Raw genomic sequence first — 26,345 nt, forward strand, 5'->3', positions numbered from 1 at the left:
TGCTATCGTGGCCCATCTATTTGGCCGCCGACCGATTCAATCTCCATCCAGTTCTGCATTTTTCTGATTTCTTGTGATTACATTACTTCAAAAGAATTATGCACGTGTGATTTGGTAGTGCAACAGCTAATCAAAATGGTGATTCCTTTTTATCCGTTCGTGTGCGCATGTTTTCCATGGATGTTCGTGACTTCAACCTGGGTCTCTGTGAATGTATATGTGGAAATTACAAGGTAGGGACGTAGGGTTAAAGAAACGAAGAGCAAGCCTTTTGATGGATGATGCCTTCCCCATCCTATGTAGACTTGGAGAGGATGGCAGGATGGTCCTCGCAACTCGCAAGGTTCGGGGCTTCGGGCACAGATCAGCGCTCAGCGGCCATGCTCTCCGCTGGGGCACAGCGACGACCGCCTCTTGTTGACCTCGTTCCAGGTCTCGGTGTGGGTTTGTTCTTTCATAAGCTGATGTTGGAGTACTTTACCTCATTTGAAAATCATACAGCGACTGAGCGAGTTGCAAAACCAAATAAAAAGCTGACGCACTGTAACAGAACCAACCAAAGAAAAGTGGAAATAAGAAAGGGCAGGCCACAAACAAACAACACTGGCAATGTATGGCTTAGCGGTTGCGCAAACTATTCTGGTGCTCTGTGAAACATGCGTCAGGTTATCTTATAAACCAACCAAAGAACAGCAGAAATAACAAAGGACATGCCATAATTCAGGCCAACGGCACTGGCAATGTATAACGATCGGCGAAACTATTCTTCGGTCACCGTATATTGAGAAGACTCTAATATCATATTATGAGGCAGTCTGCAGTGTTGACATCTTTCAGCTACCCAGCATCAGCATGCAATAGAAAACGTTAGGGGCATTTTGTAGATTAACAGCAGCAGAAGCAAAGTCTTATGTCTCAACTCCCAAGCAAGTTGGGGTACGGATCAAAATATAAGGCACCGATGAAAAGGTAAAAACTTACGAAAATAAAGGTTGCAGGTGAACAGTGCTAGAGATATAATGAGATGACATATAAATCTAAGATCTTACCCCTTTGAAGTGAATGCATGAAGATGCACTTAGTTCCTTAGCCTGAATCCTTGCTAAGGCTTGTCTATCTTTCTCTGCAGAAAGTATGATTACCATATCGACACGGCGGTCGAGCAAGTTGAATGGGCATATGCCATCGTACACAATAAGCACAGATCCATTTTTTTCGTCTCTCTGAAGATTCAGTGCATAATACAGACCAAGGACCCTGACGAGTCAGAACAGAATTTCCAATGATTTCCTCCAGATCTCTACGGACTTCCTCTGGCTTATTCTCAGCATCGTGCACAACAAGATATATCCTACTAGCATTCAAGGCTCTGCTTAAATTCAGGAGGGCGCTGATTTTTTTATCTGGTGCAACTTCCACGTAGTACTTCTATGCTCTTATCTCTCCATGAGCCGGCTTCCCTGGGACTGGCTTCCCTGCAACACAACATAAATTATTACATGATGATTTCATAGGAAAAGATTAAGACAAATTAGAAGAAGTCATAATATCAGTCAGTAGCAGAAATTATTACATGATTTAATAGGAAAAGAACCAAAAAAATTTAAACTAGTCAAAATCATACCAGCATTTAGAATTTTCTGCGTCTTTTGAGTGAGAGTGAGCCTAAAAATTGGTAGTCCATTTAGATAGTATGCCCACTCTTCAGCTGATTTCTTATGGGATGCTCAAGAAGACTGCCCTAAAGTATCCAAGGTTTCAGAAGAAATCAGCTAAAGAGTGGGCATACTATCTAAATGGATTACTAGTTTTTAGGCTCACTCTCACTCAAAAGGCGCAGAAAATTCTAAATGTCGGTATGATTTTGACAGTTATTTTGACTAGTTCAAATTTCTTTGGTTCTTTTCCTATTAAATCATGTAATAATTTCTGCTACTGACTGATATTGTGACTTCTTCTAATTTGTCTTAATCTTTTCCTATGAAATCATCATGTAATAATCTATGTTGTGTTGCACGGAAGCCAGTCCCAGGGCTCATGGAGAGATAAGAGCATAGAAGTACTATGTGGAAGTTGCACCAGATAAAAAAAATCAGCGCCCTCCTGAATTTAAGTAGAGCCTTGAATGCTAATAGGATATATCTTGCTGTGCACGATGCTGAGAGTAAGCCAGAGAAAGTCCGTAGAGATCTAGAGGAAATCATTGGAAATTCTGTTCTGACTCGTCAGGGTCCTTGGTCTATATTATGCACTAAATATCAGAGAGACGAAAAAAATGGATCTGTGCTTATTGTGTACGATGGCATATGCCCATTCAACTTGCTCGACCGTCGTGTCGATATGGTAATCATACTTTCTGCAGAGAAAGATAGACAAGCCTTAGCAAGGATTCAGGCCAAGGAACTAAGTGCATCTTTATGGATTCACTTCAAAGGGGGTAAGATCTTAGATTTATATGTCATCTCATTATATCTCTAGCACTGCTCACCTACAACCTTTATTTTCGTAAGTTTTTACCTTTTCATCGGTGCCTTATATTTTGGTCCCTACTCAACTTGCTTGGGAGTTGGGACATAAGACTTTGCTTCTGCTGCTATTAATCTACAAAATGCCCCTAACGTGTTCTACTGTCAGTCCAGAGAACAAAGTGCTCAAGCTTGAGCTCCTTGGCCTTGTTCAATAATGCAAAAGCCGCTTTGGCCTCAGCTTCTTGTGTTGATTTACTTCCAACACCTCGGTAAGTTAAGGAGCTGATTACTTGATCATTGTCCCATATGATTGTTGCGAGATCTGCTTTTCCTTCACACTCACTCTTAACCTGACCATTGTCCGATATTTTTGTTGATGTATCTGCTGCTCCATCTGCATGAAAATAGGCTGCATCACATTCGCCCTTGTAAAAATGAATGTCAGAGCCAAAGTCCTTAAGACCATGGTCATACATTAGATGTTGAACTGTGCAAATTGAGATCCATTCTTCAACGACAGCTATTCGCTCATCAACAAGGTAGTTCAAGAAGAAAACCCAGTGTGCCTCCAGTAAGCCTACCAAATGAACCATCAGGTCATAGGATGAGATAAACCTGGGTTTCTTCTTAGTGCGCCCGTGTGTCTGATACGTAAGCCAGTGCGTGCATGTGTCATCGAATTTGTGCTTATGTATCAGCATTCTTGATACGAGTTCTGGCCTCACCAACCTGTGATACATTGGTTCCAGAACATCTTTGCTGTACCTCTGGTTTGTCACTCTCAGTGATGCCTTTATCTCAGATTGTAACTGTTGACTGGAGCCATAACCATCAGCGAAATCCTGTGTCTTCACTTCCAAACTGCTGATAAAATTCTTAGCCCTCTTTGAGCATAGGAAATCAGGGGCGGGTGGTTCACGCCCAGTTGAGAAGCAGCGGTGAACCTGCGGTGACTTTGCCAGCTCTTTAGCAGCAGATTCCCATGATGAACTGCTACAACGCATCTGTTGAATGACACGCCGGTCCTTCAGATTCAGACGAGCAAATCTTGCCAGTGCCCTCATTGTTATTATGCAGATTTTGTATCTGGAAGCTTTGAATCCTTTTCACCTGCAAGTGCATTCCACCCATGTTATTATGTGTACAAGTAAACCCATGAAATGCAAGAAAAAAACAACATTCATGCAAATATATTGAATACAAATAAATTTGGCAGACATTAGCACTGATGCAGCCATTTTCTCATGTGTTCATCAGTACATGCAAACAACATCAAGCAACTGTATAACTGTTTGGGTACTGGAAGAATAGGAGCAGCTATACTGTACAACCTGAATGCAACATCTACTCCTGTCTAAGCACAATGAGATCAGAATTTGAGATCAGCACATGCAAACACCTAAGTTTTACATCAGAAGTTGAGATCACAGAAGCAAATACAGATCAACTACTCACTATAACAAAACGATCAATTCTCCAGTGCTAGAACTATCAAATTCAAATCCATCACCAACTACTGTTGGTGCTACTAGTAACCTGTAACCCTATGCACGATGAGATCAGTATATGCAAATACCCAAGTTTTACATCAGAGGTTGGGATCACAAAAGCAAATACAGACCAAATAACAACCCGATTGACTCACCAGTGCTAGAACTATCAAATCCATCATCGACTACTGTTGGTGCTAGTATTAACCCCATGCATGATGATATCAGTATATGCAAATACCCAAGTTTTACATGAGAACTAGAAATCATCAAAGCAAATACACACCAACTACTCACTGTAACAACACGATCGGCTCACCAGCGCTAGAACTATCGAATCCATCACCAAATACTGTTGGTGCTACTAGTAACCCTATGCATCTAATCACAAGCAAAATTGACCAATCCACACCAGTACAACTAGCTGATCGCAACCAAGGCAACGGATCTCGCCTTAACGAGGCCTCCTAGACAAAGCACCAGGGCAACGGGGGACGGGTGAGAGATTACCGAACTATAATCGATAGAGAGGAGATTCGGTTGTCCCGTCATCTCCGCCGCGGCCTCTGCGCTCGCCGCCGCCGACGACGACGACGTGGAAGATCCGATACCCTCCGCCTCCGCCTCCGCCTCCGCCTCCGCCTCCGCCCCGAGACGAAGAAGTCGAGCGAGGCCGCTCCCGACTTCCCGAGTCACGAGTCCGCCTCACGACTGGCCCGGCTAGTGAGCCTGGTGCGCGGCGCGGTGGACAGTTAGACAAGCGGCCCGTTGGCAGATTGGTTTCCAGACTAATAAGTCCTGACTGATGCTCCTATACTACGACTGATAAGCTCCGGCTGAAATTGACAAGAGAACAGGAAAGTCACAAGGATCCAACGCACACGCGAACAGGCTGAATGTCACAAGGGTCCGACGCTTCCTCAAAACGAGCGGCTGCACTAGCACCGTAGGATGTAAAATCTATGGTTCAGGCCAATGTTTCGAATTTTGAATTTTGGATTCAAATGAACCCATTTCCTTTGTTGTCCTGCTAAATGCAAGGGAGGGCTGGGCCCAGCGGAAAGCTGCCAAAAAAAAAGAGCTTGCTTTTTTACTCTAATCGGAATTGGAGTAGCTTATACTTTCCTCCATTTGTGTTTACTTGTCAGTAACTTTTTACTGTAGTAAATTTGACCATCTATTTTTTCTTCTAAAAAAATCTTAGATACTTCAATATATATAACACTAATGAAGTATGCTCAATAAAGAATCATATATATGAAAACTTGATATATCTAAAAATCTTTTGTAGAAAAAAACGTATGGTCAAAATTGCTACCGTAAAAATTCGGTAACGAGTAACGAAAACGGAGGTAAGTATAATGGATCGAACCGAGAAACGAACACCTCAAATTGTAAGGTAAGCTTATATAATGTAGCTCATTGCTTATGTTATCTATTACTATATATTATATTATATTATATTATATTATATTATATTATATTATATTATATTATATTATATTATATTATATTATATTATATTAAATTAAAGTGCTAAAATTTATGTCACTAATAACTTTTCGTCGAGCTTAAGGTCTCCTTTGGCGGTGCTCTCAACCCGCTCCCACAGCCGCTCCCCACTGCTTCATCTCCCTCGCGCTCCCTCCAGCTCTCCACTGCTCCCGGTGCTGCTTGGTGGAGCTCCCTCGATGGCTCCCGCTCCTAACCAGCATCTAGGCAGGGGAGGGCAAGCTGTGGAGGCACAAGGAGGCGGCAAGATCGATGACCTCCGCAAGTCCGGTGGCCTTGGCAAAGTTGACGACGACGGCTAGATCTCGGCGAACTCGATGGCGGCGGGCTGGATCTCGGCGAACTCGCCGCCGGCGGACTGGATCTCGGCGAAATCGACGGCAGTGGGCTAGATCTCGGCGAGCTCCATGATGAAGAGGACCTACCCGGTGGAGTGGTGCACGGAGACGAGCTCGACGGAGGGGCGCGACGGCGGCGAGGGACGCGAGAGAGACGAGGGAGCGGAGCGGAGCGGCGGAGAGCGGGTTTTTCCGCTCCCCACCCTGCGTGCAAGATGGGCGGAGCGGCGAGAGCGCTTTCCCCTCGGAGCAGCGCGGAAACGAGGCCTTTGGCAGCGCTTCGCCGATTCTCATGGGAAGCGGAGTCGCAAGAGCGCTGCCGAAGGGGTCCTAAAGTGGCTCGGTCTCAGCCATCATGGAACCGTATGTTTTTTTTGTTTTGCGTGGAAGACGTTGTCATCCGCGTGTCCTTCTCTGGTTCCGTTTCTTTCTGTCTTTCTTCGTCAGATGGAAACCCACGTTTGGTTGTGTAGGTGACTTTTTCCTCCTTTTTATCTCCTATTTTTTACAAACAAAAACAATAAATAATAAACATAGTATTATGGGACTTTGAACTATTTATCCTTTTTATAATAAATAATTCTGTACCTATAATAATAATCAATATCTACCTATACCTAATATATATATTTATATCTATATATATATATAATAATAAAGAGACAAAATTTTAGCCTTTTTTTTATCCACCTCTTCTAACCAACTCCATGAATGTTGAAATTGTCTAAGTTCGTGTCTGTCTACCGTCCTCCTATTTTATATGTGACATAATATAAAAGGCTTCCTGAGATAATCTAGATAGCTAGGAGTTCTAATTTTAATCAAATAGAGCTCTAAGAGAGCTCTCAGATCCTGTTTGATATTACGAAACATGTAAGACTTAAGAAACCTGAATAGAAATTCTAATCTAATTCAAATTGAAAAGGATAATCTTAGAGCATCTCCAAGAGTTCCCTAAATATCCTTCTAATCCTTATTTTTTAGAAAGATGAGAAAAAAATATTCTCCAACAACTCCTAATATTTACTCCTAATCTTTTAGGACTCGGAAAAAAATGGGCCAACACGCGCAAAGATCCGCGCTCTCCCCGTCCGCGTATCCTCCCTGTCGCGCGTCTTCCTCCTTCGCACACCGCAGGGAAGGTTTCCCGCGACCTTTTTCCCGGCAATCTTCTCCAGAGACGCAACGTGCGAGGTTGCAGCAGCTATGGGCCGACTCCAGCAGCCGGCGTGGAGGGGCAGCGGCGCCGCATCTCCTGCACTGTGGTGGCTTCGGCCGCGTCGCGCACCTCCCGGCGCTCCCCGGCCGCCGCCACCGATGAGGACAGCTCGCACGCGTCCGCACCGCCACGGAGGCACGGAGCCGAAGCCGGCCACGGTTCCGAGTGGTGTCCAAGTAGAACCAGTGCGTGCGCAAGCAGATGGAGCAGGACGAGCAGCTTGCCACGCGCATGTGCGGCCTCCGCATCCAGAGCAGTTCACCGACGATAATGTCTGCCTCCGCCTTGTCGAGGTCCGGCCGAACTGCAACCTCCTTGATTCCACGTTAACTCAGCGTGCTCTCTTCTTCTATAACCACGCAGGTGGCCGGTGATTTCACGTGGGGATGCCCTCTTCCTACTGTGGCCGTCGTCAAGCAGGTGGCCTCAAGCAGGATGTGGATGCGGTCGTCAAGCAGGTGGCCTCAAGCAGGATGTGTGGAAAAAAAAGAGGACCGCAGAAAAAAGGTCAAATGGGACTGTATTTTATTTTTTTAGAAGTTAAATATTAGGAACTATTGGAGATGAACTTCTTTTTTTCCTCTAAAACCTGTTTAGGAGTTGGTAAACATAGACTTTTTAGAAGGAATATTTAGGGAACTATTGGAGATGCTCTTATCTTATCCGTCGCACAGAAGGAAATCGCTCCACTCTCGCCCCGCCCGTCGTTTACTGAGTCCGCATCGTCCGCGCGTCAAGGAGGCCGAACGGAAGTGGAGTCCGGAGTCCGCCGCGCGTCAGGGCCCACGTCCTACGGACTCAGGTGCTAAACGAAATCACAAACGAACTCGGGTGCTACCTACCTCGCCGTTTATTCTTTATTTAATCCAATGTACGGTTTCTCAAAAAAAAAATCCAATCTACGGAAGCTGTACTGACCGACGACTATCAGAGCTGCTGACCTGCTGTTGTTTCGTCGTGGTACCTGCACCAAGAATCGAAGTTGTAGCTGCCCACGAATCGAAGGTTGAGCTGCGTGCGGAGAAGGGCAAGAGTTCACGTGGAATCTAAGTTAGTGAATTTTGCTAAGCGCATACAAAAAGCTACCAAGAGTTGAGTGGCTATTTGCTGGACATACATGAAATTGTTTCACGTGCTTTCATCAACTACAGCGTTTCATCCCGGTACTGTATTTTCTGTATTTTGCTAAATATGTTTACCTTAAAGTAGTTTCCCATTTTGCTTAGCTTCGCCATGACCGTACAAGGCACAGGGCAGAGTGTCCCTAATGTCAGGTGTACCTAAACCAGTGTTCTAGCATGGCCAGTTATATGTAGCGCTATCAAGAGCAACGGCAAGATTGAACATTAGGATCTTAACCGTGCCAGTTATTGAGAGGGACATGAATAAGGGGAAGGGGGAGAAGAAACTAGCAAATGGTATATTCACGAACAATATCGTGAGGTTCTAACTCCATAGAATAGGTAATTTCTTTCGGCAATATATATTTTTCTCCATATGGTCAACAGTACTCTAGCTTTAAATATCAATAAAAAGTTTTAATGCACGATGCTACCAACACAACTAGGAGAATTGTAAGGACTGACTGTTGGTGCTTGCCGAGACAATAATCTTAGGATACTATTAAGAAGTCGTGACATTTAGGTGTGTCGAAGGATATAATTAGAACATAATTGCTCCTCTTACTTCTAGCCATGCATAAAATTAAATTTGTAATATTGATGATTCAAACATCATGTTCGAAAATTATTCTTCTGGTGACAACATACGATCATACTTAAACTATCGTACCATTATTATTTACCCAGGGCCGTCCCAACAATTTCTAGGGCTCTTGGGCAAGCAAGACAATGAAGTCCCGGCAATCTAATATTTTAATATCACGAGATTGAACTATATAGTACTACTGGTAATAAGAGTTAACTCGCAAAATATAGTTCGTTAAAAAACGACAATACATCAAAGAAGCTTAAAGAACGATGAAATTACAGTAACATGAAATGACTTAAAATTTAAAACAAATTATGGGCAGCCTGCTGCCTGTGGCATGTCCATAAGTTCCTTGATGAATTAAATAATTAAACTAATAGATCAACAATTCGCTGCACTATCGCTTGATGCCTGTATGTATTGGATTGCAAGGTAAAAAAGAAACTGAAGTTTTCAGATCGAACAAACAATAAATACTGATGAACTGAAACCATAATCACTTACCGCAGAGAGTCGGGGACAAAGATGAAGGGACTGCAGCGCAGCTGGGTTAGTGGGCGCCTGCTGGGATCACGGGATTCCAGATTACGGAAATCGGGATTTCAGGATTTGGGAACGCCGGAACAGCCGCCGCGGCGCAACAGCACGCATGCTTTGACGCGGAGTCGCGAATAGGAAAGGGTTGCCGCGCAGAGCCGCAGACTGAAATGAACGTGACCGTATGGAGCCAAATACATGTACTACATATACGTATACTCATGGGCCCCTAGTGCCATGGGCCCCCGGGCGTCGCACTGCCTGCCCTCCCCCATGGGACGGGCCTGTATTTACCTGTGCAACGCACGAGCATTTATCTAGGATCATGCCCGCACATTGTAACATGAAAAGAATAATACCCAGCCACTTTAGCATGGGCCAAGCGGCAACCAAAGTCAAGGTCAACTAACATCAACTAATTCCTTTTCGACAATCAAATGTTAGAAGTACATAATTTTATGGCTTCCGATCAAAGAAAGCACATAATTCGATAGTATTGTAACAATACATGTATAGTATGAAAACTAAAGCTATATGGTATATTTACATGTAAATATTTTTGTGCTTTGCACGGTAGAAAAAAATCTTTCAAAATAGTATTTTTGTATACAAAGTCATGCATTAATTTGATATAAGTTTAATAAAACATTGTCATATTATTGGCATCATTGTAGCTTTATAAAAGTAAAACATAAATAGATCTACAGCGTTCCTGTTCTCATTTCCTATGAATATTCAATTGCATATTTTCTCCCGTTACAACACACGGACATATTTATTAGTCTAATATTAAAAAGATAAAATTTCTCTTCACCTATTTTTGTCCGGTCCATTCTATTCAGCCCAACCGTCCAACACCGGCTCCCCTCGCGTCGTGTTGGTGCGTCCGTTTTTTCCCCTGTTTGGTCGACTGTGGAGTCCGCTCAGGAGTCGTTCTGCCAGAGTCCGCCCAACAGTCCCGGGAGTCGCTACTTTCCGTTTTGTTCATGTAGACTTGCTTTCCGTTCTCTATGTCCAGCCGATTTCTTTCCTTTTGTTCCCACGTGCACCCACCTCTAAAGTATCTCGCCTTTTCTTATATAAAAATAAAAAATTTAAAACAAATAATGGATACAATATTACGAACCTTTGAACCCTTCGCCTTCTTTAACAAACAAATATTCTCACCACTGAGTTATTCATATAGTTTTGATTATAAATAAAATTTATTTTTGTTAGAACATGGATCAACTAATGGTTTCAACTTATCCAACCGTGAATTGATTCTTGAGCAACTTTTATCTAATCTAATCTAAATAAATGTAGTATTTTCAAGTTAGGGTGAGTTGCACGGCACAATGTCTGTGACAGCCAAGCTGCACAGCGCGATGGACAAGTGGGACGACCGAACGCTGAGGTGATGCAGGTGGCAGGAGCAGTGGCGGCGCGAGGAGACGAACAGATGCTTGGGCTATAGAAGGAGAGCGGAGGGGGAAGCGAGTGGTCGGATGGTTGTGCTTGAATAGAATGGGTCACACAAAAAGAACGGAGGAGACATTTTGACTTATATATATATATATATATATATATATATATATATATATATATATATATATATATATATAGTGAGAGTATATTCAGTAGCCAGCTATAAAATAAGTTATTCTGTAGTCACCTCCATTTACGATAATTTTATATACTAATTTACGATAATATCAATACATATTTACGATAGTTGGGTTACTATAACACATGGGGATATTTAACATAACGTTATAGTAAACCACTTAAGGGGTTACTATAATCTCGTAAATTAACATAGTAATTATCGTAACTCAAAGTGGCTATAGAATAAGTTATTTTGTAGCCAGCTACAGGGTAGTAGTTCTATATATATATATATATATATATATATATATATATATATATATATATATATATATATATATATATATATGTGTGTGTGTGTGTGTGTGTGTGTGTGTGTGTGTGTTTTTCTCTACGGAATATGATATTTTGTAGCCGGGTCGTTGTGTCGCGCCGGGCTGATCCGGTCCGACCACATGTCGTCCCAGCGCCTCGATCCTCATTCACCGCTCCAGTTGGTGCCTGCCGCCGACGCCGCCCTCTTCGTCGTGCCTCGCGCCTCTTCCCCGCACCCGCGTCTCGCCCCCCGCTCCTGCCGCCCATCCCCTTGCCCCCGCACCTGCCTGCCATTGAAGACCCTGATCGGATTTGCCGATGCCCTTCATCCTGCTACAATCCGATATCACCGCGCAAGAATATGATTCGGCTGCTTCTCCGTATCAATGCCGGATTGATCCAGAAACGAAGGAATATTCCCCAAATTCCGTTGCAGCTTCCTCTATACTGCAACCCCCTACCACGGCATCCTGATTAGCGCAGTCCGCTGCTCTTCTTAGCTGCTGGAGAGGCCCCAATCCTCCATCGGAAGTGGCTGCTGCAGAGGCCCCAAACTTCCACGCCGGGAAGCTGCCTGCTCGTTTCTCTGCTGTCTGCTGGGAAGCTGCCTGCTCGTCTCTACTCTGCAGATCCACATCAGGCTAGTTATTTTCCTTTTCTGTTTGCCTTCGCAGTCCCTGTTTACCAATGCACATTGTTGGTCTGAGTAGGCATCTCAAACCGAGCTGCATAAGTTTACATGATTCTTGTGATTTTAATTAGTAATTGATGTTCCTGCTTTCAACCGAAATTGTGCGGATCATTCTAGCTAGTTTAAGTAGTAATTGATGTTCTTGTTTATGGTAAATTTGATCATTCTAACTAAATTTTACCGTCAATTTTAGTACTTATATTCACTGTCCACATGTCTCGTAAATATACTGTAAGTTCTCGTAACTATTCTCAGTGCAAAATATTTCTCGTAAATATTACTGTAAGTTCTCGTAACTATTCTTAGTGCAAAATCTTGTAAAAATTTCTCAGTACAAATTCTCGTAAATATTTATTACTTCAACGTATTCATACTATTGTCGTAAATATGCTTACCACATGGCTTACTGTTGATTCTTTCATAGGAAATGAGGCCTCCTAAACTTGTTCAGGGGAGATTGAAATCATTCACCCTGCACACCACACAGGAGGATTTCAACATTGATATAAGTGACGTCACTGGTGTATCTCACACACTACCACCTCAACCAGTTCATCAGCAGCCACCACATTGTCCAGGACCATCGGCACACCCTCGTTCAGAGGAGAACGATGATGATGACGACTTCATGCAACCCCCAACTAGGCACCCGGTAATGAACAATAATCAACGCCGTACTACAAATGTTGTTGTCAATGCACGCAGAGATGGAAAACTGTAGAAGAAAAATGCCCCTCGCACGGATCCACCTATGAAGGTATACTATTGCAACTAAATTATTAATTTTTGTTTGTTCTGTGTACTATATTTTTTTTGCCATTTTATTCATATGGATGTACTTTTTTCCCAAACAGTATCCCATTACATTCTTACCATAATGGTTCCTTCTTTTCACTCTTTCTTATTAATTAGCACTTATTTTGAACAATTACACAAGTCCTATGTCTCCTTTCTACAGCCTAAACAGCAAAAGGTTACCAAATATCTTCATGCACCAACTGTTCGATGTGCACCTTCAATTTTCAACTCATTTATTGATCTCCTCACCATGAGCCAGCGTACGAGAATCAATAATATGAATTTGGCCTCCTTCAGATCCGAATAGACAAGCTAGTTAGCAAAGAAATGTTGAAGTATTTATATGACAGGCTAGACCCTGATACTATGGTATTGGTTCTTGGTAAAGATAGGGTTATACATATCAACCATTTTGCTGTTAAGCAAGCGTTTGGCATTCCAGACAGTGGCGAAGAATTATCTCTACACACAAACCAGGAAGCATGCAAGGCCATGTATGCTTTCAAGGATTTTATTGGTTTACAAGAAGATGAGGATGTGCACACCAAGTATCTGCAAGAGATTTGGGAGGCCGACATTGAGTTAGATATCTGTTGCTAATTGTATTGGTAAATGCCTGTTGCAGATCCTCATGAAACATGCAACTGCAGTTATGTACTTATGTCTCCACTAATTTACATTTTTTTTGTTTCAGGATGTCACTAACCAACACATACACCAGGAGGCACATGTGCCACTGCAACAGAACAATCCCACGAAGGCAGCGGCACCACAGCCCACTGATGCCACAGCGAATGTCGAGTCAGAACAGGAATTGGATCATGAACACTCACCGGTTTGATCTCTAGTTACCATATGTCCAATCACATTAAGATTGCAGTGTATAGCTATACTATTTACTATACAACTTTCTTAGTCAGTCAATAAACATGTGATTTTTGTATATGCAGGTTCACACGGATGTGACAATTGGTGATGTTGTTCCTCCAATTCTGGATCAGGCGACGGACCAAGGAGGCACTGGACAAGCATCACAGATTGGCAGTATGTGTTTTCTTAAATTTGTTTGATCAAATATCATCATAATACTTACTTATATCAGCTGCAGGCCCCAACGTCAATGTTCATGGAGGAACCTCATCCCTGGATTCTCTAGTTGACCTCATTAGTGCATCTGTTATACCTACTGCCCACACACAAACTACAACAACTGACACGATGACATCAGAGGCTGCTGTGCTCAGTGGCGGAGCCAGGATGAGCATCTCAGGGGGGGCTAATCAATAGAGATTTAGAACAAATGTCGAAGATTAACGATGAAATCGTGTTTTTCTACAGTAATATCAAAGCAAAATCACTCTCACGGGGGGGGCTGCAGCCCCCCAGCCCCCCTGGATCCGCCAATGGCTGTGCTTACTCAGACCCAACATCAGCTTCCTGATGAGGTGACTTTCACACGTTCATTCCCCCCTTTATTGTAATTTTATCAAGCTGCTTACTAGAATTTTACTATTTGGGGATGAGCACAGATTCTAAGACCTAATCCCACCATTGACGATGAACCCCCCCTACCTACTACCCACCAACAAACTACAACAACCGACACGGTGACATCAGAGCCTGCTGTGCTTACACAAACCCAACATCAGCTTCCTAATGAGGTGCCTTCCACACGTTCATTCCCCATTTATTGTATTTTTATCAAGCTGCTTACTACAATTTTACTGTTTGGGGATGAGCACAGGTTCTATGACCTGATAGCACCATTGATGATGAGCCCCTCCTACCTGCTGCTGTTTATCCAAAACCACAACGCCTTACAAGACGCCCATCCAAGTACGTGTCGCCATTTAAAGGCGATCCAATGTGAACACGAGTACCAATGTCAAAGGCACTAGCTGTGAGGAAGAAGTTTCTCCCTAGTCTCAAGAGTTTAAAGTATGGCTTACGACCCCTTCTCAAATTTTGTATCATCCTACAAGTTACCGACGACCACCTTTTTCTCATACCAGTCAGGTTTTCATTAGCACAGGGTTCATAGAATTCACTGGCAATGAAATATTAGATTCCTTCCGTGATGATCAGGAGCTTTCGAGCAAATTTATGTCCTACCTTGTTCAATGCTTGAGCCATGACGAATCAGTCCGCATGCCTGATGGTGGTGGCTACAGGGTGTTCCTATCCCACCGGATTAGGGTGAGTCCACACAAAGAACACCATAACAACCGTGCCAACAAAATTTCAGCTTATTACTAATATGTCTCAACTGTCTTTCTAGGAATGCGTCAATATGGAGGATGAGGAGGAATTCGAACAGTGGGAGTTTCATAATGCCCTTGAAATTCTAGAGAGTGACATTGCTGCTGTTGACACTACTAATGTTAAGCTAGTAAGTATTACTTCTCATTCCATGAAATGTATATTAATTACAGTTTCCTTACTAATATCTTTTTGGGAATTGGCAGTTCTTTTTGCCGATTATGGAGGAGGACCACTATACTGTTTACTGCATCAACCTTATCCATGACCGAATAGATATACTCGATTCTAGTCCTGATGACCATAGGCTTTACCATGAAGTTGTGGGAAACAGAATTATTCCAAGGCTCAATCTTCTGTTCCAGGAGGCCACAGATGGTAAGTTTAAGTCATTTACTCGATTCAGGCGACCCATCCTACCTGTACCGCTGCAGCGCAATGCCACCGACAGTGGATTCTTTGCCATCAAATTCATGGAGTTATGGAATGGTGAATCTTTCCAGTTTCCATCTTCCAATCCTCACGGTACGTCCTAACATTGTACTTACTTTGTCATCCAAGACTGCCTCTCTGTTGCAATGTTGCTGATCTCCTTTCACTGCAAAACCAGGAAAATGCGGCAATGTATAGAGATCAGCTTCTCTATTACGCCATCTATCACCAAATCAACACTATTGAGAAGCTTCCTGCTGGACTAGCCACGTCGATGAACATCACGTTGGGACCATTCTCCTTTGGAATGAAAGAATAAATATGGATGCCTCAGATAATGTGTTTTTACTTCACCGCTACTGTTGGTCATCGACGAGCCAATTTACCAAAATCAAATTTGAGACCTTGTTTTCGTAGTTTCACTTCTTATACGGGATTCTTTGTGTGACATATTTATCTGTACTCCGAACCTATACTATGGTCACTTTGTGTTGAAATCTACTATTTTTATTTGGATATTCAACTTTGTCAATTTTGTGGTTTACCAATTGTTAAACTATTCTCGTAAATCCATATCTTCATAGCACCGAATTCGTAAATATTATTGTGAGTTACGGCCGGAGCAGTATGCATTATACAAAATTCTCGTAAATATTCCCTATACAAGTTCCTGAAGATAGTTGTAGTCCAATTCTACCATGTTATCTTCTGATATCCAACCTCCTCAGTATGTGGTTCCTTGATATTATTAAAATATTCTCGTAAATCCATGTGTTCGTAGCACATAAGTCTCCTAAATATTATTGTGAGTTCGGCTGGCGTAGTAGTCATGATACAAAATTCGCATAATTATTGAGTCATATTGATGTCATGTCGTAACTTTTACCAATGTCTCATCAGTAATATAGTAAATACTTATATTCATCAATCAAAATGGTCCTCGTAACTGTTTCTTGAATATCCAACTTGTCAATTGGTACGTGCTTTATTCTCCCTAGAATAAATTATTCAAATATGTTACCACATTCAAAATATTTTCAAAGATAAATTCAGATACAAATTCACAGAGACCACGTACCCCAAACTTAACCACACAATACTTATATATTATTACCACTTTTCATAGTACTTAATTATTCATACATCATTACTAGTAACGACATTTTAAACAAAAAATTTTCTGGGTTTGTGCACCAATCCACCCATTTCATGCGACATCATCAAACTCATCCTCCAATTGCCTTTTTGTGGGTGGCCTCCCTCTCTTCCGTCCCATTTTACCACGCAAACTACCACTGCCTCCTCTTTTCTTCGTAGCATTATCTGGGTTTGTAGGACATCCCGTAATATAATGGCCCTTCAATCCACAATGGGAACAAATGCGGGTGCCCCCTGACTTCTTGTTACAGGTCTCATCTCTTTTGGGCCTTTTCCCTCCGCGCTTCCTACCCTTTGTCATTGCCTCCCTCGGTGCACACTCTGATATCAGTTCATGGTTTATATTTGGAGGTGACTGGGGATCCAAACCAGTTTCAGTTTCCTCTCCTTCCCCAAATGTAGGAGCTTGATGTTCTTCTCTTACTATATTTGCCGCAACTCCTTCATTTCCATTGTCCCCAATCAATGTTGCTCCAGTATCTCTAGCAACGGATTCACCCCACTCAGCTAATGCCATGAAATCTTCACACCCTCTCTGAACTCCAATTTTTGTTTTGCGGAGTGCCCTTACCGCCATCATTACAACTTCAACTAGCTTCTTGGTATTATACCGTTCATATTCACAGTCTTCTCCCAAATTCACAATGTCATTCCTGTCCCAAGTTACCATCAGCCTAGGATCCCTGGTGTACCTCTTCTTTATATATTCTGAAGGTATATTTTCAATTTGCAGGTATGTGAAAGCTTTAATAAGATGAGCACAGAACAACCCTGAAATGATCAATTTTGTACATATAATTAATATGATTACCATAACAATATAATGAAGAAAATATACTAGCCTTACTTTACTAAAACACTATCTTACCGGTATGCTCCCATGTCTTGCACTCGCATGTGTATTTACCTTCTCTCACATTTGCCTCCACTTTGAAAGAATGTTGAAACCATGCATATTTCCAAGACTGATTCGTGTGGGTCACCAGGTAACTATCAATGTTGTCCACATCAGGATCAATACGAAATGCGGTACTGTATAAATAAGTATCCCTGTACTTTTTGCACACAGCCCTTGTGTACACCCTGCTCAAATGGCCATCAAAGCGTTGCAAGGTCACACGGAAATTATCAGCCTATTTCATATACAAACACACCAAACATTTAGTCAACATAAGCAACAGGTAAATCTTTATCGTATTTAGATAGTATTTATATACATACAAGTTGATACTAATTCAGTTTCAACGACTGCTTATGATCTTACCTATGACCAATGTGTTTCTCCTGCCGCCGTGTGATTTGTGTGCTGAATGAACTCAAGCATCTTGCGTGCAAATTTGCTTATGCATGTCATATGACCTGTGAAATGCCTACTCTTGAGCATCTTATTCACACTTTCACTTCTTTGTGTAGAAGTCATCCTCCCACAATACAAGGATTTCAGATAAGCCTCAACCCATAAGTGCCTATTCTGCCAAAGACCCTGAATAGCTTCATCTTCACGTATACCATATTCATCCACCAACGCATTCCATGCTGCCTCAAACTCTACAGGTGTAAGCGGGTGATTCATCACAGTGAGCAATTTTATCTTGAGACCCTCATGCAACTTGTGTAGTTTCTTCAGCTCGTTTCGATATTCAGCATGTGCCAACGACACAACCTGTGTTGAGTTTTTTTAAACACCCTACTGATGGCTAAAGCCATGGCCGGATCCTGATCTGTACCACAAAACATGAAGTTAAAAATCATAACATACATCCACGAGATATAATCATGAGAATTTACGAGAAGTCAAAACATTTTTAAGACATATTTACGAGAATTTCCACTAAGAAGTATTTACTAGAATTAGCACCAAGACATATTTACGAGAATTTGCACTAAGAAATATTTACGATAATTTGGAACCAAGAAACATTTACGAGAAATTGCAATAACAAACATTTACTAGAATTTTGTATCCTATCTTTGAGAAATATTTAAGAAAATTTTGTTTTCTAACTTGTGAGTATACATCTTGGATCACGACTCCCAGTCATGCACTTTTGGAATGATTTAAACAACCACTCAAACGTGTCAGCTTGCTCATCCTGTAAAAGTGCCTGCCCAAACACGACATTTTGTAGGTGATGGTTTGAACCGACAAACATAGCCACAGGCATGTTATACATATTAGTTTTGTATGTGGTGTCAAATGTGACAACATCTCCAAAATCTCTATACTCTGCACGCTGGCTTGCATGACTCCAAAAAACATTCTTTACAATGTTTTCGTTGTCCACCTGCACCTCAAGTCTTCATCTCCGAAAAGAACTCTAGCAGCTTGGGAATATCGTTTTCCCTCTCCGCCTTGGCAGCTGCAGCTATCCTGAAATCACAATATCAAACAAATCCATTTAAACAGATAAATTACTAAATGAGATGAGATGTTGTGAAAGTACTGTGCTATCTACATTACCTATTTTTCAAGTCCATCTCTGTGAATGTGAAGTTTTGCCGACCACCGTATATGTCTGACAACACATTAACGGTTGCATTGAGGGGTACATCACACCTCTGCATCTAATCAACAATCCCCATGATCGTTGGGTCCTTCTCCTTGTGCGCCTTCATGTATTGTGTTAAGCTTGGCGACGGATGCAGGGGTGAGAGTGTTCCAACCGTATCCTCTCAAAAAACCAATACCCCTTCTTAATGTTCCATTTAACCTTCACAAATGCCATGCATCCACACCTCATTGACATTTTCTCTCTGACTCTGTCCTCCCCGGGCTTATAGAAATCCCAGTGCCCTTGTTTATTGCAGTTCAACTCAATAACAGTTTTATGGCTCTTGGTTATGCGAACGTTGAATCCTGCTTTGCTCGCATATTTGTAGTAAAACTCCTTAGCTTCATCAATACTGTTGAAACACAACTCATCGTTTGGCACCATTGCTTCAGGTAACAAGGGTTCCTATTTCACAGACAACAACTTTATGATCACACTGAACATTTACCGGTCATACAGTACAAATTATCCTAACACCGTCGATAGATTCTTATGTACACATAGTATATACCATAGTAATTAAAATTTTTCCACTATGATTGCAGCAGTTCATATCAAGAAAATTTACCACAATTGGCACAAAGAAACATTTACAACAATTTTCACTAATAATATTTACGAGAATCTGCACTACGAAATATTCTGTACTAATAATATTTTTTACGAGAATTTACACCAAGAAACATTTACGAGAATTTTCAGTAATAATATTTACGAGAAACTGCACAAAGAAATATTTACGAGATTTTGCGCATTAAGAAATATGTCGTAGACTGAATTTAAAAAACAGTACAAATCAAATACTAAATAAAATATTTCTCCTTATCATACGACTTCCATGCTACTATTCGAAGCTAGTAAATATACTCACATGCATGTACGTCTTCTCCTTATCTGGAGTCACCATGGTTGCCGGCGATACTGGTTGAAGAGGAGTCACTGTAACTAATCTGGCTGGTGTAAGGCATGGCGATGGTGAAGAGTTGCTCGCTGCTGTCCCATTTGGCATCGGCGTCACCGGCGGCGCCGACAACCCAACCTGCACCAACTCTGTTGACTGCTCTTCCTGGCCGCCATGGATGAACATGGCCGATGGAACTGATGAGTCCCCGGCCGGCGATGTTAGGCGACTCACGTATGAATCTAGAATCTGAATGGGTGCATTGGAAGAGCGCAATGGATGTTGGCTACGTACATGCAAGCGTTCAACGCCAATAATCAAGCACTAGTGCCGGAAAGTAGTAAATGCACCCACGCTCATCAGTTACTTGCGTGCATGCACTAGTGCTATGAGCGCTACTTAGGACTTCATGCGACGGAATTCTCTGACAAATACGATAAAAGCAGCTGCCTTGACCGCACATAAATGAGCCATCATCAACGGGAAGTACCCGTCAATCCCAGCAGCTCCGGTCATTTAGGTTCCGGTAATTCTCTGTACCGGTAGTTAAAGCTCCTAGCAGGGTACGGTCAATAATTACTAGACTGGATGGAATTACGGGAACCAACGAGCGCGCGCCTGGATAGGCATCGCTGCCGGTGGATGGTGCGGTCGGACTGGGCTACAAAATAAGGTATTACGAACTCAAAGTGGCTACAAAATAAGTTATTTTGTAGCCAGCTACAGGGTAATATATATATATATATATAGCCTTATTTTTCTTTTTTATTTTCCAAACTGCCTTTACACCGTCCATGTCTCATATGTGACTCGCACTCATGATTCATGCCCATACGAGTTAGAATAACTCGCGCCAAGCAATGATATGGATCCTATTACAAGATGTGCCAAGCGATGGTATAGAGTCCGATTCGATTTCAATACATATTGGAATAGATGACTTCCGAGCCACAAGTTGCGTTCAGATGGATGGCCACATGTAACAAGTTGCACATTCCGTTGCAACGCACGGGCACATTTGCTAGTTAATTAAAAAGACAAAATTTCTCTCAGCCTATTTATCGTCCACCTCCTCTAACTACCTGGCTAGTGGATAGTTTCTTGCGCCCCTTTTTTATACTTCTCAAACTGCACTCACATCCTCCGTGTCTCTTATATGATCCAGTCTCAGGACCCCATACTCATACGAGTTAGAGCAACTTGCGTCTAGCGATGATAAATACGGAGTCTGATTCCAATACGTATTGGGTCACGCCCTACGTATCTCGTATATGTCCCGAACTCACACTACTACAAAAAAAAATTTTATGAGGCGGTGCCCAAACATTAACCGAGGCGGTCACAAAATCCAACCGCCTCGTAAAATACCCGACGATTAACAGAGGCGATCGTTTTATTTACCGAGGCACCAAAAAATGACTGCCTCGCAAACTCGATTTACCGAGGCGGTTGTTTTATTTACGGAGGCGGTCACTATTGCTCGCCTCATAAAATCGATTAACCGAGGCGGTTCAAAAATAACCGCCTCTTGAAATCGATTTACTCTGTTAATTGTGGCCAAGGCCCAGCCAAAGCCCAAATCGGGCTCCTACCGGGCTCATATAAATAAAGGGACTTAGGGTTTCACTTCAAAATCAGCTCTCTCTCTCTCTCTCAGCCCCTACGCAGCGCCCCTTTCATCCCCGACGCGGCGTCCTCTCTCCCTCTCCGGCATGCCCTCTCTCCTCCCCCCGGCGGTGCCCTCTCTCCTCTCTCCCTCCGGCGGCGTCCTCTCTCCTCCCTCTGGTGGCGGCGTGGCGCAGGGAGGCCGGACCCGGTGGCAGCGCAGCCCAGGGAGGCCGGATCCGACGGCGGCGTGGCACGGGGAGGGCAGATCCGGTGGTGCCTTTTCTCCCTCCTGCGGCGCCCTCTCTTCTCTCTCCCTCCGATGGTGGCGCGACATGGGGAGGCCGAATCTGGTGGCAGCGTGGCGCGGGGAGGCCGGATCCTGGCGGCGGCGCGGTGCGGGGAGGCCGGATCCGGTGGCGGAGCGGCGCGGGGAAGCCGGATCCGGCGGCGCCCTTTCTCCCTCCGGCGGCACCCTCTCTTCTCTCTCCCTCCGGTGGTGGCGCAGCGCGGGGAGGCTGGATCCGGTGGCGGCGCCGCGCGGGGAGTCGGATCCCGACGGCGGCGGCGCACGTGGAGGCCTTCCCCAGCGGCGGCGCTTGGAGTAGCCGGATCCGGCTGCGGCGTGCATGGGGAGGCCTCCGGCGGTGGTGGGGCCCGCGCGGAGCAGACGGGCTTGACGGTGGGCTTCAAAACGGGCTCGCCGGATGGATTTTTTTTTATTTTTTTAATCAATTTTCGCAGGCGGGCAACTCGACCGCCTAGGAAAAAAGGCGATTTATGTAGGCCTTTGGACCGAGGTGGTTGCAATATCCGCCTCAGTAAATCGAAAACGCCCGCCTGCAATAAAGATATTGTAGTAGTGTCATAACCCACGCTCATACGAGTTAGAACAACTACGTATTCAGTTTCGTTGCATAATGAACACAGCCATACATATCCATCCATTGTCCTACACACCAATATCACCACAGCACAGACAGACATGGCCGTAACTCTATGGCACATACAGTAGTAAGCAGCACGGTACACGTCGCACGGGTACGCCCTCTCGTGCTCCGCTACCTAGTATCGGTTGTCTTCCACCAGCTGCCTGAAGTTTATGGGCGCGGCGAAGTGGAGCGAGCCGTTGTAGATGGCGGCGGCGGCGAGCTTGGAGGTGGCGTGCGTCGGGTGCAGCAGGTCCCAGAACAGGTACTCGTGCCGGTTGTCGCACAGCGTCGCGTTGGGCGTGCACCCGGACTCCCCGTTGAACCGGCCCGACCCGCAGCACGCGTTCGTGACGTCCTTGAACCCTGCACGTACGTCATTCTCAAATTTCACGTCAAACCCGGACACGATTCTCTCAAGCCTGAACCGCATCGATCAGCTATCTGATCAAAGCGTCGTAGCTGTTCAGGGCACACGTACGTACCCAGCCTTTGAGGGTGCTTCATGATGCTCTGCACGACGGCATGGGAGCTCCCGACGGAGTACCTGAACCCCTGGAAGCTCAAGCTGAGGCCGTGCATGGCGGCCTTGACGCCCTTGTTGAACCCGCGCACCAGCTCGTTGAGGACGTCGATGCAGGCGCCGAGCGGGTGCAGGCTCCTCGGGTAGGGGCAGCACCCGATCGGCGGGACGTCGATCACCGCGAACTTCCTCGCCCCGAGCACGTACAGAGCCTGATTGAACCGCCGCCGGCCGGCCGGCCGCAGCGCACGTTTCGTTTCAGCGAGGTTTCTCGGCGGATCATATCATGGATCATGGTTCAGAGAGCACGGGGCGGCGGCAACCTACCTTCACATGGTTCTGGTACAGCGCGACGAGGTTGCCGACGAACCGCTGCTTGTCGGCGTCCGACGGCGTGCTGTTTCGCGAGAAGAAGGCGAACAGGTCGTTGCCGCCGGTGCTGACGAGGAACAGGGACCGCGACAGCAGGGTGTCGGCAGCTCCGTTGCCGGCGCGCGAGGAGATGTTGCGCTGCACGGCGGCGAATTGCTCCACCTGCTTGCTCAGCGGGATGATGGAGCTCCCCTGCACGAACAGAGTCATCCACGTGTGTCATCTTTGCTTGCAGTTGCAGTGCCCGTGCAGGAAAGTAAACGGGCGCTAGCTAGCGGTAACTCTGGTCACGAGTGGCTTACTGTTGTGTCAAGAATGCCTGATCCTGCAGAGGCGAAGTTTACTCCCAGGAGACCTCTGAAGACCTGCTTGTTGGTCTTGTTGGCCACGGCGAGGAATGGCGGGGGGCTGCGCTTGAAGCCCATGTTCACAGCTGATAGAGTTGAACGAAAAGCCTGTTAGTTTTAGCACCAGATGAACATGTTGACAGCACAATTCTCCTGCTCGCTGCAGTACATCATTTTCGAAATTGTTCTATCCCTACTTGTACTCGCAGACAATAACTAAGGATTGGCAACAGCAAATGTTCAGAGATTTCAGTTTTCAGAGTCTCCAAGGTGCTCAGGAAAAAGGTCGTGGAACTGGAGAACATGTGTGGGGGTGAGTCTGTGACCATGGGGTGGATATATATTTACTGTTTCTCATGTGACATGTGCCATGCAGTTTTTGGAAGCCATGCAGAAGAGGTGCAGACGTGCAGTGGTTGCGTGGTGTCCACTACTCCACTGTGTGGTGGCTCTGCTTCCTTCAAGCGCCAACGCCAAGCGAGTCGGTCAGTGTGCTCGGAGCCTCGGGCAGACGCTCATGTACACTGTGTGTTATCTGAGCGACAAATGCCAAATGCGTTAAGAGTAGCACAGCGAGTGATGGAGCCCTTTTACCACGTCTGTTCACAGTGTGCAGTGGCAATTTATTACGTATAGTTCCATCGATTCTCTGAAACACTGCGAGAGCAGCTTACACAGTTTGGTTTGGTGGTTTCAGAAATATTTTTTTCCCCGTATATTTCTTGCCGTCACATTGGCCAATGAATTAGGCTCATATATGGAGTATGAATCTATTTAGACTTTACTATTGACACAAAATATCCGATTCTGACCAAATTCATACTCCCTCCAGTCAACTTTGAATGACGTTTCGGAATTCGGACAAGCATTTTTGTTTGCTTGCAGTTCTACTCTTCTGTCCGAAACGTCATATAAAGATGACCGGAGGTTGTGTTTTTTTGTTTCTTCTCGTCTTGAAGATGCAGAGATATTGCTATCTACCTGGTCCTGAACCTCTTTAACTGAAACCTAACGGATCGCGGCAACATACTTGATGACGCTTGTTTTCTCTGTTATATACTATAAAGTTGTCAACTCTGGAACTCAAACTTGTCTGGAAATTCGGAAAGCGTTAAAGCAGTTTAAAGACACTCTGCAAGTCTTCACTGCAAACTCTAGCGCCATCCAGGCTAAGGTCGATTGGGGGAAAGATATATTGAAGTGAAAACGATCTCGGTAGTGTACCGTGCATGCAGCAGGCAGAAGCTATGACTCATGAGCTCTGCTCAAACAAAATTCATCTGGACACAGCTCACACGATCCTTCGTAATACTGAATCGCAAAACTCGCAACCACAAATGAGTGAATGACCTTGAGAGCTTACCCAAGAAGTCGACGCCGTTGTATCCGTTGCTGAACCTGCCGGTGGGGCGCGACGTGGGGAAGTCGACGCCGTTGTGGGGGAAGTTGGCCCGCGGCACGTCGCTGCCCGGCAGGTAGTTGTTGTTGCCCACGTCCGCCGTGGAGTCGCCGAACACATAGATCGCCGGCACCTTGCTACTCCCTGCCGCTGCCGCGTCCACCGCCGCGGCGCAGGCGGCGAGCAGAACATGCAGGACTAGCACTGGCGGCACGGTGGCCATGGCCGGCCGGACGGCTGCGATTGCCAGCCGCTGATGCTCGGCGTAGGGCGCAGCTAGCTAGCGATGATTACTGGGTTTGGCCTGTGGGACTGGGGGCGGGCGGTGGTGGCTGGTGGCTCCCTCGATGGTCGCTGCTGCTCGGCTTTGGGAAAGGGCCGGGCCAGCCGAGACCGGCACGGCTCGGCGCTTTAAAGGGAGGTGGCGGCAAGCTGTAGTGGCTCGCTTTATGACCGTGCCAGCCAGCGGCATGGCACCACGACTGGTAGTGGTAGTACAAAAATGGCGGCTTTGGCAAAGAGGACCGTGGCGTGATGTGGCTGAGTTCGGCAAGTGCGTCGTCGTCTTGGGTCCGAGGGGGCCGACGTATCCACGCCGTCGTAGACGGGAGCGGTGACTAGAAAGTATAGAAATGAGCGGTGGGCAGGATCTCCTACATGCTGTGCTTGTGAATCTCTCGTTTGGTAGAACTAGAGTACGGAGTACTTTGGAGAAGGGAAAAACACAGACAGGAATTGTGCTGTGCAAAGGCAGATCTCTCGGTGTGTGCTTTAGTGCCATCAGAACATGTTGGAATCTCTACCTCTTGATCTCCATTCACTCACTTCAAGTGCTGTGGTCCTCTGCTATAGGATAAGTGCACATCGTAGTCGTAGAACAATGAGATTGGTTTTCCTATTTTCTGATTGAAATACTGGCCGGAATGAAGTATCGTGGCTTAACTGAACTGGTTACTTGGAACTGTCACATTGTCAACAGAATATATTCTACGAACAAACACCTGGCCAGGAGTAACTTGGCTTAATTGAACTGATTACTTCGAACAATCACAGTGTCAACAAGAGAATATATTCTACCTACCAGTGCCAATTGCCACTGATACATTTGTGCACGCATAATGCAACCCCAACACGCTTACGAACCTTGAAAGATTGAAAAGGCCAGATGGAATCCACGAGTACCGCAGTTAATACACTAGCTAG

General features: G+C 44.7%; 4 protein-coding genes and 1 pseudogene across 10 annotated transcripts; 1 reads left to right on the forward strand and 4 right to left on the reverse strand.

Moving 5' to 3' along the window:
• Positions 1–257: 257 nt before the first annotated feature.
• Positions 258–6,265, reverse strand: LOC136474541 (uncharacterized). Of its 7 annotated transcripts, XR_010762939.1 has the most exons (5): positions 5,896–6,264; positions 4,469–4,794; positions 2,518–3,578; positions 1,050–2,356; positions 258–541 (listed from the first exon to the last, which is right to left on the reverse strand). XR_010762939.1 is itself a non-coding variant. In XM_066472112.1 (3 exons), exon 3 carries the CDS (start codon positions 3,530–3,532, stop codon positions 2,615–2,617), a length of 918 nt encoding a protein of 305 aa, XP_066328209.1. In that variant the 5' UTR covers positions 3,533–3,578; positions 4,474–4,794; positions 5,896–6,265; the 3' UTR covers positions 2,413–2,614. The 7 variants fall into 7 exon arrangements, 4 of the variants coding, with proteins under 4 accessions (XP_066328209.1, XP_066328208.1, XP_066328207.1 ...); XR_010762940.1 differs by lacking the exon at positions 258–541 and having other exon boundaries at positions 593–2,356; XR_010762941.1 differs by lacking the exons at positions 258–541; positions 1,050–2,356; positions 5,896–6,264 and having other exon boundaries at positions 2,413–3,045; positions 3,198–3,578; positions 4,469–4,682.
• A 5,905-nt stretch (positions 6,266–12,170) lies between these two features.
• On the forward strand, positions 12,171–15,675 carry LOC136470484 (uncharacterized; annotated as a pseudogene).
• Positions 15,676–16,563: 888 nt separating this feature from the next.
• Positions 16,564–18,087, reverse strand: LOC136470485 (protein FAR1-RELATED SEQUENCE 8-like). Its single transcript, XM_066468319.1, has 3 exons — positions 17,908–18,087; positions 17,383–17,647; positions 16,564–17,285 (listed from the first exon to the last, which is right to left on the reverse strand). Exons 1-3 carry the CDS (start codon positions 18,085–18,087, stop codon positions 16,564–16,566), a joined length of 1,167 nt encoding a protein of 388 aa, XP_066324416.1.
• Positions 18,088–21,627: 3,540 nt separating this feature from the next.
• LOC136470486 (uncharacterized) lies at positions 21,628–22,203 on the reverse strand. The gene has a single exon (XM_066468320.1). It carries the CDS (start codon positions 22,201–22,203, stop codon positions 21,628–21,630), a length of 576 nt encoding a protein of 191 aa, XP_066324417.1.
• A 246-nt stretch (positions 22,204–22,449) lies between these two features.
• Positions 22,450–25,545, reverse strand: LOC136474545 (GDSL esterase/lipase At5g55050-like). Its single transcript, XM_066472114.1, has 5 exons — positions 25,107–25,545; positions 23,699–23,829; positions 23,352–23,588; positions 22,987–23,236; positions 22,450–22,867 (listed from the first exon to the last, which is right to left on the reverse strand). The coding sequence occupies exons 1-5, from the start codon at positions 25,363–25,365 to the stop codon at positions 22,638–22,640; spliced, it is 1,107 nt and encodes a 368-aa protein (XP_066328211.1). The 5' UTR covers positions 25,366–25,545; the 3' UTR covers positions 22,450–22,637.
• Between the last annotated feature and the right edge of the window lie 800 nt (positions 25,546–26,345).

This window comes from Miscanthus floridulus, chromosome 8 (assembly GCF_019320115.1).
Source record: "Miscanthus floridulus cultivar M001 chromosome 8, ASM1932011v1, whole genome shotgun sequence".
Lineage (NCBI taxonomy): Eukaryota > Viridiplantae > Streptophyta > Magnoliopsida > Poales > Poaceae > Miscanthus > Miscanthus floridulus.

Excerpts from the sequence above, each read along its gene's own strand:
- LOC136470486 (XM_066468320.1), bottom strand. The coding sequence starts at position 22,203 with ATGCACGCCGCAGCCGGATCCGGCTACTCCAAGCGCCGCCGCTGGGGA.
- LOC136470485 (XM_066468319.1), bottom strand. The coding sequence starts at position 18,087 with ATGAATCACCCGCTTACACCTGTAGAGTTTGAGGCAGCATGGAATGCG. Across the intron at positions 17,648-17,907 it reads CTACACAAAGAAGTGAAAGT|GCTGATAATTTCCGTGTGAC; the intron begins GTGAATAAGATG and ends TATATGAAATAG. Across the intron at positions 17,286-17,382 it reads CAAGACATGGGAGCATACCG|GGTTGTTCTGTGCTCATCTT; the intron begins GTAAGATAGTGT and ends TGATCATTTCAG.
- LOC136474545 (XM_066472114.1), bottom strand. The coding sequence starts at position 25,365 with ATGGCCACCGTGCCGCCAGTGCTAGTCCTGCATGTTCTGCTCGCCGCC. Across the intron at positions 23,830-25,106 it reads CAACGGCGTCGACTTCTTGG|CTGTGAACATGGGCTTCAAG; the intron begins GTAAGCTCTCAA and ends CAACTCTATCAG. Across the intron at positions 23,589-23,698 it reads CAGGCATTCTTGACACAACA|GGGAGCTCCATCATCCCGCT; the intron begins GTAAGCCACTCG and ends CTGTTCGTGCAG.
- LOC136474541 (XM_066472113.1), bottom strand. The coding sequence starts at position 3,532 with ATGAGGGCACTGGCAAGATTTGCTCGTCTGAATCTGAAGGACCGGCGT.